At 41.6% G+C, this 9,765-nt stretch overlaps 1 protein-coding gene across 1 annotated transcript; it reads left to right on the forward strand.

Annotated features, from left to right (window-relative positions):
* Positions 1 to 159: 159 nt before the first annotated feature.
* Positions 160 to 9,752, forward strand: SKA2 (spindle and kinetochore associated complex subunit 2). Its single transcript, XM_032129503.1, has 7 exons — positions 160 to 267; positions 4,921 to 5,010; positions 5,612 to 5,788; positions 6,952 to 7,038; positions 8,091 to 8,130; positions 8,741 to 8,873; positions 9,296 to 9,752. Exons 1-7 carry the CDS (start codon positions 235 to 237, stop codon positions 9,420 to 9,422), a joined length of 687 nt encoding a protein of 228 aa, XP_031985394.1. The 5' UTR covers positions 160 to 234; the 3' UTR covers positions 9,423 to 9,752.
* The last annotated feature ends 13 nt before the right edge of the window (positions 9,753 to 9,765 follow it).

A 9,765-nucleotide genomic window follows, 5' to 3' on the forward strand; every position in this document is an offset into this window, starting at 1 on the left:
CCCCGCCCCGGCCAATCACCGCCGGAGCCCACTCCGGGCCAATGGGCTCGGCCGTACCTCGGAGCGGGTTTACATTCTCCGCGGGCCAATGGCGAGCGCGCCCCGCGAGCCGCGAGCCAATGGGAGGCGCGCGGCGAGTGACAGCTGGCCAATGGGCGCCGCCGACTCTCCCGTGCCGCGGCGCGGGGGGTGGGGATCTCCCCGCCGCCGCCTGAGGAATGTCAACTATTCAACATGGAGACGGCGGTTACCAGGCTCGAGACCCTGGTGAGGGCGGGCGGCGGCCGCGCTGAGGGGCGGCCGCGCCGCGGGCCGGTGGCGGCGGCGCCTCGGAGGGCGCGGGGCCGCCGCGGGAGGGAGGGAGGAAGGGAGGGAGAGCGGGGGCGCGGGCGCGGCGCGACGGAAGAGCGGCCGCTCAGCCGCGCCCGCGTTCCCCATCCGGGCCCTGAGCGCGGCCCGCGCCGCCCTCGATGGGGCGCCCGCCGGCCGCGTCCGGGTCAGGCGGGTTCGGCCGGGCCGGTCCATTCCGCCGCCCCCCCCGAGGGGCGGGGCTTGCGCCGCTCCATTCACCCCTCGGCACGGGGCAGGGCGCGGCCATTTCCCGCGCACCTGGGGGGAGCGGTGGGGGTGGGCGCGCTCATTGCCCGCCTTGCGGGGGGACGCGGCCGGGCCGTCCATGTCCCCGCGGCGGGAGGGGGGCGCGGGGCAGAGTGGAGCTCCCGGACTAGTCCATTTTCTCCCAGCGGGGGGCGAGGGTGGAGCGCTCACCTGGGCTGGACCATTTTCGCTGCGGGGGGGAGAGGCGGGCTGGGCTGGTCCATTGGCGCGGCCGCGCGGGGGAAGCGGGGCGATGGCCCCCTCGGCCCTCCCTTCCCGAGCCCCAAATTCCTGTAGTTTTTCCAGCCTTTCGCTCCTTTCCAGTGCTCTGAGGCAGCCCCCCGAAGCACGACGGGGCTGTCCCATATGTAATGGTAGCCTCTCTGCCTGCCCCACTCCTGGAAAAGTGAAAAAAGGCAAAAATTAACCTCCCGAAAAAGAGCTGTGCTGTGTTTCCCCTCATTGGAGGGGCACTGCGAAGCTGTGTCCAACCAGCCAAGTTCTTTGTGCTCTCCCTCAAACCTTGGTCTTGCTTCTAAATAATATTTTTACATTTGTGCCCCATAGTGTAAGCTTGATCTCCCCATATATTAGTATTCTTTTTCTTTTTTAAGGCTAGTTTAATTCAGAAATATGTTTAGAGATACTTGGGTTAGAGGTTTTATTTATTTATTTATAGTAATGGTTTGTTTTTGTGTTTTATTGAAAGTGATTCTCATTTTAGGACATGTGAACAGGGAGGTGGTTTTGCTCCCTTTAAGTTAACGGGTGCTTTTATTCTGGAATTCAGAATAATCTCACATCTCACAGCTTTGTGCCTCTTGCTTTTCCTTCTGCTTTGTTGTTTCCTCGTCCTGGATTTCCTGTGAAGTCAGCTCTCTCCACAGAAGTGTGATAAAATAACACTTCTAGTTTCCCTGGAGGTTTTGACATGAATTTCATGGAAAGCTTCTTTTTAGTCTTATGAAAGCAGGGATAAAGTAATTAGTGGGAGCTTGAAGAGAACAATGGGTATGAAAATACCAGGTAATCAATGGTTATTTGTGACAGGAGCACCATAACATCTACAGTATTAGATTAATTATGGAAAAGATCATAAAACTGCTAATTTAAATAAGAGTATGTCGAAGCCAGGTCGGAGCAACCTCATTTAGTGGGAGGTGTCCCTGCCCATGGCAGGGGTGGAATGGGATGAGCTTTAAGGTCCCTTCCCACCCAACCCATTCCATGATTCCCTGAACTCCAGGCGCTGTATTTCAGGACTCAGGACTGGGCTGCACAAGTTCCTTGGAGTCAGCTGGGATTTGGGATCTTTCCAGCAGCTTCAAGAGGCACAGTCAGGCCTGCAATGAACACACAGGGCATCCTTGTGCACAATCATCTCATTTACCTTTAATGCCCAGCCTGCACTGAGGGAAACTTTGTGGAGATCCATTTGCCAAAACCGGATAACAAATGGTTAAACTCTCAGATGAGCTGCAAGTGCTTCATTCAGAGCAATTCGGTTCATTGCTGTCCCTGTTTTTTGGGATACTGCACCTCCTCTGTCCCTGTGTGGTGTCTGTCCAGTGCCCTTTTTATGTTGTACTACTGGTGATGATGCACAAAAAGCAGTGCAATGTTAAAAGGGCATTGGCCAGCAATACAATCTGCATTACTCTGTATTCTTACTGTGGTTACAGTCACATCCCAAGTCACTGTCTGAGACCAGAAGGTGATTTGCAAAATAGCTGTAAAATGAGATTGCCACTGGTTTGTTTTTTCTTACTCATTGTCTTCTACTCACTTGCCAAGGAGAAACATTGACTGTCATTTAATGACAAATGCCATCATCTCTGTGTCTTAGAAATGGTCCAGGTGACTCAGCTCTGTGTACATCAGGAAACATCCCCCTCTCTCCACTCCATTCCTAGGTTTCTTTGCATTTTGTTAAGGATCTCAGCACCTTCAAACCCCGAGAGTTCTCAAGCTCTCAGTAAAGTAAACAAGTTACTGTTGTGTTAAAAAACCCCACCTTCACTGAGGTTTATGGAATACACCCTCCCTGTGATGGTGCTCTCACACTCCAGTGGTAAAGGACATCCCCAGAGTTGGGAAAGGAGTGCTTAAGTTCATTTTAATGTGATTCAGCACCTGCAAATTATAAAGAACAAACTTGGCTGTCTAGAAGATATTCCCTGTAATGCAGTTTAAGAACATCTGTGTGATGGCAGTTTAGAATCTTAGCTTGCTATGAGGCAAATCCAAGCAATAAATACACTTGGAAAATGGAATTTCCAGTTTAAAAAGAACCAAGGAGTTTGAAATTGAATTTCTGACAGATCTGTTGAGCATTTTATTGAGTGGTTGGGTTTTTTTCCCCTCTTGATCAGTGGAACGACAGATTATGAATAATAACAATGTGAGTTTTTGTATGTGCGTGTTAGGACTTGGTGAGCTTTAACCTTATCCAACTCTTCACGATCCACAGAAACCTCTGGCTGAGTTGATGTGGTTTTTTCCTTTTTTTTTTTGGTGAGTGTGTGATTGATTGTTGCCCAGAATTGTTGCTGCTAACGAGTGCTCTGACTTTATTGCACTACTGTACTATACAGAGAGCAGTGCAATAGTATTGTCAAAGCATCTGAGAGCAGAGCCCTCAGCACTGGCCTCACTCTTGCCTCAGTTTCTAACATTTTCTTCTAAGCCTGTGAGTAAATTACAAATTTACACTTCAAACCCTGCATTTTCTATGTGGTTGCCATGAAATAATCATCCTGCAAATGCTTCTGACCTGAAACATTAAGGGGAGATTTTTGCCGGTGGAGGTTTCCTGAAATGCAGCAAGAAATAAATATTTATAAAATAAAAACAGTCCTACTGAACTGTGTTAATCTTGTCACAAATCTTAATATTCTAGCCACATTTAGCTTCACATCCAGTTTTTAATGTCCTGAATCACAGTAGTAGCATGATGTTAGTTAGCTCCTTGTGGAAGTCTCGGGTTATCAGTATTGAATATTTAATGGCTCATTTTGAAAGCAGCTCATCTTTGTTGTCTGCTTTCCCAAAAACTGATAAAATGGAGGAGCTAGAAAAAAGCAAAAAATGTTCTTTTGGGGGTGCCTGCTGTGGAAATGAAAACCTACAAATATTTCTTAGTGGAGGAGAACAGAAACCATTGAGCAGTCAGGGAAGAAATCCCTCATGAACTCTTTAAAAATGTACAGTGTACTGAAAAGTATTTTATTCTTGGATTTTGTCCTGGCTGGTTTCTGGGGCAGGTGTAGGAAGGAGTTTTCTTGGGCAGATGGTGAGTTATGGCAGTACTGGGTGAAAGCTTTCCCCTTGATTTATAGATGCACAGGCTCTTCACTAGATTTATTTTCCTTTTCTTAAGCTATTATTTGAAAATGTACTGGAGGTGTATGAAACATCATCCATCTTCACTCCCTCAGAAAGAGGCTTTCACTGCAGAGTATCCTGGATCGAATCCCATTCCTTCAGGCTGAGTTTCCAGATCCTCAAAGGCATTAATGGCCATTCCTGAAGGTGGATCCCAAGGCTGATGTTTAAAACATAAATTTCCTTTTGGAATCCCAGCCTGACCGCAGACTGTGAATATTTGTTGCTTTGTAGCACTGCCTGTAACAAATGCATCCTTACTTTGATCCTTAAAAAAAAATCAGAATGGTCACTTTGGGGTTAATCTCAATATAAACAGTGAAAACCAAGTTAAGGAAGTCACAACCATTTCAAACTTGCTTTCATCATTGTCTCTTCTGTGACTGTGAAATCACTGAGTTATTATGTCAAAGAATTAATGAGTTGCTTGGGAGCTGGGAAAACTGCCTTTCTTGAAAGTGGAAGTCTTTAATAGATATTAAAATTGCAGACTAAAATTAATTAAGTAGTAATGCTATCAGCAGACTGTTTTACAAGGCAATTAGACAATTCTCTGGTGGCTTATTTATCCCAAGGAAAGAAAAGTGATGTCATCAATTTTATGAGCTGTTCGTCAGTCTGTTTTATCAGGGAGCAATAAAATGTTTTGTGGGTATTAAAACCATCTGAAAGAACACATCCCTAATATAATTATTAATAAAAGCTCTGATGATACTCTTGGATCCTGAATTTACTCATAACCTCCTCTGTGTAAATAACTGAGTGTTGTAGTTTTGCTGACAGAACTCTTAATATTTGAAAAAGTTAAATTTGAAAACTTTTATGGTCCCTGAACCTTTCAAAGGGAGGCAGCTGCCTCCTGCTTTCCTGAAACACAGTTTGGGGTTTGTCTGCAGTTTTTGGTTTTTAATATACTGTGCCTGACCTTAAATATTTTAGTTCCAGAAAGCAGAATCTGATCTGGATTATATTCAGCACAGAGTGGAGTTTGAAATATTGAAAAGTCTTCCTGATGATACAGCAGCAGAGGTAGTATTTTCAGATTAAATTCAATTTTTTTGCATGAAGTTGGTAATAAATGGATATTTTTCTTTAAACCTGAAATATATGTGGCTGTTCTTTCATCTATTATCAGGCTTTTATTATTATTATTGTTATTATTATTATTATTATTGTTGTTGTTGTTATTATTATTATTATTATTGTTATTGTAAAGTATTTGCTGTGTCACATATCAAGATAAGTGGCCTAACATGAATTCAAACCAAACTCCTTTGGTTTCTTGGGATAGTGAAATTCTCCCATGTTCTGCTCTGAGAAATTAGTGGTGTTAACACCTAAATTCAGGCCACAGATTCCAATCTGAGCTAAAACTCACCCTTGCTCTGAGATCCAAGATAAACTTGCCAACAAGCAATGACCAAATTCAGCTTTGGGGGAGAGATGAGAAGAAAACAATAAATGACATAATGTAAAGGATTTTATAAATAAGTCCTTTTCTCTGGTACATTTTCATTGTAAAGGGTCATTTCTTGTTAAATTTTGGTGTCTCCAACAGCTGCACTTTTAATTGATTTGTGGCCACATTAATTTTATCATCTTACATAATTTAAATATTCTACTCACACAGGAGAATCCAGTTGCTCTCCTGAAAGAACTCCCAGTGCTGAAATCCCGTTACAAATCCCTGTGTGTGCAGATGGAAAAAATTTCCATGGAGCAGAAGGAATCCATGGAGAGCATCCGTGCTGCCCTGGAGAAAACAATGGAGATAGTTCAGGCACTGCAGCAACGAACTGAACTGGAGGTGGTATTTTCATTTAAATCACTTTGTTTTCACTCCCGGGAACGAACATGAGCTTTGTAGCCTTTATGTAGCACGAGTGGTTCCATTGGAAACTGTTGTTTGTGCAGACTCTTAGAAGATAAGGAGACAGTTTCCCAGAAGGAATGCTGGCAGGATTGAAGGTCCTCCTATAAATCCCAATCCCCAGCAGTTACAACTGGTGGTGGTCAGATTTGGAGCTGAGGAGTGTGAATAGTGGCACAGTTTGGGTCATTTCATAGGAATCAACACCTCTGTGCACAGCTGTGTCCCAGGGCCACACTGACAGGTTTTGGAAGTAGACACCTTAAAGAAAATAGAAAGTGAAGCCAGTTTTAAAAGGCTAAAAAACTTTTAAATGGCAATTGTATTTTCACTGCCTGAAGGGAGAAAGTTAAAACCATTGTAACAAACACCCTGGGATTGCTGTTAGTCCAAAGCTGTTTTTCCTAAGATAATGTTTAAGTTGTTAAAAAACCCAACAACAAACAACATTTTCATAAGTGGTCTTCAGACACTGCTTCATTACTGAAGAGATTGTGAAAGCATTAATTTTGTCCCTTTACAAATAAGGTGATTTAGATCAATATTCTAATGACAGTACCTGGAGATTGGGTTTAATCTGTCAACAGCTCTGGGCAAGTTACTGGTAACTTTTTATAGACAAAATGGGCTGTATCATGATTTAAAAGACAGTGGTTATATGTCACAGAAAGGAAAACAGATCATATCTCACTGTGTTTCAAGGATATTCTGCCCAGAATAATTTTATACTTGGGATTTTCTTAAAGTGGAAGATCCTTTTCTTGAGTTATATGTAGAGCTTTAGGTAAAGATTTTCTTGTACTTTCTGTATTTCCTAAACCAAAGGTGGATTAAACTTCTGGAGAAATGTAAGTCTTCTTTTTTTTAATTGAAAAATTTATCTTACTTGACTAATTTATAGCATTGGTACTAGAGGAAGATTATGGTTGATTTTTCAGAAATACTTAGCTTGTACATTTGCTTTCAGTGGAAGGAAATCAGGAGTCTACTGTCAGTTTCCATGAGCAAAAGGCTGCACAAGCATTGAGTCCTTCTGTAAATATCATCACCTCGGGAACTGAAGTATCAGACTTCTCTGTGTTTGCTTTTTTTTTTTCCAGAGCTTGCCTCTGTCAGCAGAAGAACAGACTGCAGCTCAGCAGTTAAACTTGCAAGCTGGAAAAGAAGTGGGATTGCCAGTGGAAGAGGTAATTAGGGCATGGAGTGTCAGTATTCCAGAAACCTTTAATCCCGAGTGCAGCTGAATGCAGAAGGGGCTGATTTGGTGATTTAATACCTCTCGAATGAATGGAATTTTTCAGAAATGGGATTAAGTTCTTTAATAGACTTTTTCATTTTTATTCTATACAGATTAAGCTTTTTTAATTGTTCCAATTAGATGGTCCACAAAGGAAAAATTAGCTTTGAGAAGACTTTGTTCCTGTTATTTTTTAATTGGGATGTGTTTATGTTTCTTGTCAGAGATGCAGTTGGTTGCTCTTGTTGATCTTCTTGATAAAGAAACATTTGGGTGGGAGTGAGGAATGTCATTGATTCAAACCAAAGTATCTCAAAGTGGGGAGAAACTTAATTTCCTGTGAAATATTCAACAAATTTTGGGATATGAGTAACAATCTATTCTAACTGCAATGCAATAGAACATAGATCTAAATTAATACTTGTTAAAAAGTCAGATCTTCTCCCATAGCTCAATATGTAATTAGCCAGTATAATTATCTGCAAATATTTGCTCTGGGTCTCATATTAAAAATATTAAATAAGCTTAACAGAGGGTGTTTCTCTGATGGACCTTTTCTTTTTCTACTTCTCCTCACTGCCCACTGTCACAGGAGACCTCACTTTCTGTCCCTTTGTTGCTTGTTGGTTTGCATGAAACCTGTCCAATTCCTGCAGCTTCACTCCCTCTTTGTTTGCAAATATGGGCTCCTCCCTTGATAAATGCTCTCAATTTATGTCCATTATTAATTCTAAATCATGTGCAGTGCTTTCAGATCCATGCTGGAAAGCTGGAGACGCTCATCTGACTTGCATATAAATCTTTCTGTATCCATTTTAAACTTAATTTATTTGAAACTGTGTTTAATCCCTAAGATTTTGCTGTTGACTTCAGATCATAGCAAGATCTTTGGTTATCCAATGGTAAAATGTAATTAATGTCAATTTCATGCAGAAATTAAAGTGTAAAAAATGATTTTTAGGCAAAATACTAACAAATACTGACATTATTGTTTATTTTTAGCCATCCTGTCCAGGACCTACAGTCCCTGACTCAGCTGAAGGTGGGTGCTGAAAAAATAAACTTCCAACTGTTTTCTTCTCATAGAAGCTGTGATAGGCAGTAAATTCACTGTTTTCAGTCTCAAGCACCAGTATCTACTGGTTTTATGTGAAGAATTTAGACTTTACTAGAAGGACCTGACCCCTTAGTTACGTTCCATGAGTAGTTGTTGTGTTTCTGGGATTTTTTTTTCCTTGCTTTTGATGGGACCGAAGTGGAAAACTGTTGTGTTTATGGTCTGGAAGAAATGGTGCACTAATCTTACCTTAGAAATAGCTCTTTTTAAATCCATTTATCCCTGCTTTGAGAAAGGAATTTGCACAGTTGGTTTCGGTTTTTTTTTTTTTAAAAACAAGACCAACTAGTCATTGACAGACCAAATTTATCAATTCTCATCAGATCTCAAATTAAACGATTTTTTACTAAGTCTCCAGGTACAGTGATTGTTTCTTCATTCCTTTCTCTTGCTGGAAAATCTTCCTTTAGTCCCATTTAGGGGGGTGATTGAACAGTAATGGAAGTACTTTCTATCTTTGACCCAATTTCTTAAGAAACAAATATTTTCCATTTCCAGTTTTTTTAACAAATATGTTCTATTTCCAACTTTTTAGACCCCCAGTTCAAACCATTGACTGAGGAAACATTTATGAGTGTGCCCAGGAGCGTCAGAAGCACTGTCAAATTAGCAGACTTGAACTATTTGTACAAGGGGTTATTTAACCACTTCGTTGTAAAGAAGAACAGGTAAGACTCAAAGCCATTCATTAAAAGAATTTTATAAACTGTAAAGAATTTCAGCCTTTTCAAATTAAATAAAGCCAGCAATTTAAGCATTCACTGCCATATTGTAACTTCAAAAAGCCCTGACACTAAACTGTGAGCCCAAACTCTGCTCTCCCCTCTCCGACCCCTCTCTGGGGTGAGTGCTGGGGATTTCTTACAGGCTGGTATTACAAAACCAGGAAGTTTTTGACTCAGAAATTCTCTCTTTAACCCTAAGATTAGAAATGACTGCTATGATTTGAGGTATCACAGAAAAGTTGATGGTAATATGAATAAGTTTGAGATTTACAGAGCACTTACAAAAATCATTGATTAAATAGCATGTGCGTTTTAGCCTTTTTCTGCCAGACCTGATGTTTTACTAAATTGTTTTTGTCTTACAGAGCAGCACTGAGTATTTCACAGATGAACAAGATGAATATGAAAGCCACTGACTCAAGAATTCAAATCCTGAAAGAACTCGGGATTGTGGAACTCAACAAACAAGGAAATGTTAAATTAGCTGTGTAAATGAAAGCTCATCTGTTACAGAAGCATCTTGGTCACAGCTCCTGGGTTATTAAGGAACAAGAATTTCTCTGGAACAAGAGTTTAAAGTCCGCTGTTGGGAAGTTGTTAATGTTTCTGTATACACATTCTGTTGATAATACTTGGAATTGGAGAGTTCAAAAACACTGAGGTTGGCACTTTACCTTGCCTGTTTAAAGGATTATGGTTGATGCATTTTTGAGGAATGTTGTGACACTTCCACTTCCTTGCTGCATTCCTGAGGGGTTTCTAAAGCCTCTTAATTGTACTTGCATTCCTGAATAAAGATTTATTATACTTTTGTTTACGTGACTCCTGACCCCTG

The sequence above is a fragment of the Corvus moneduloides genome, chromosome 20 (genome assembly GCF_009650955.1).
Source record: "Corvus moneduloides isolate bCorMon1 chromosome 20, bCorMon1.pri, whole genome shotgun sequence".
NCBI lineage: Eukaryota > Metazoa > Chordata > Aves > Passeriformes > Corvidae > Corvus > Corvus moneduloides.

Bases quoted from the DNA above. Each gene is read 5' to 3' on its own strand.
- SKA2 (XM_032129503.1), top strand. From the start codon at position 235: ATGGAGACGGCGGTTACCAGGCTCGAGACCCTG. The intron at 7,039-8,090 runs GTAATTAGGGCA...GTTTATTTTTAG, and splicing joins TGGGATTGCCAGTGGAAGAG to CCATCCTGTCCAGGACCTAC. The intron at 8,874-9,295 runs GTAAGACTCAAA...TTTGTCTTACAG, and splicing joins TTCGTTGTAAAGAAGAACAG to AGCAGCACTGAGTATTTCAC.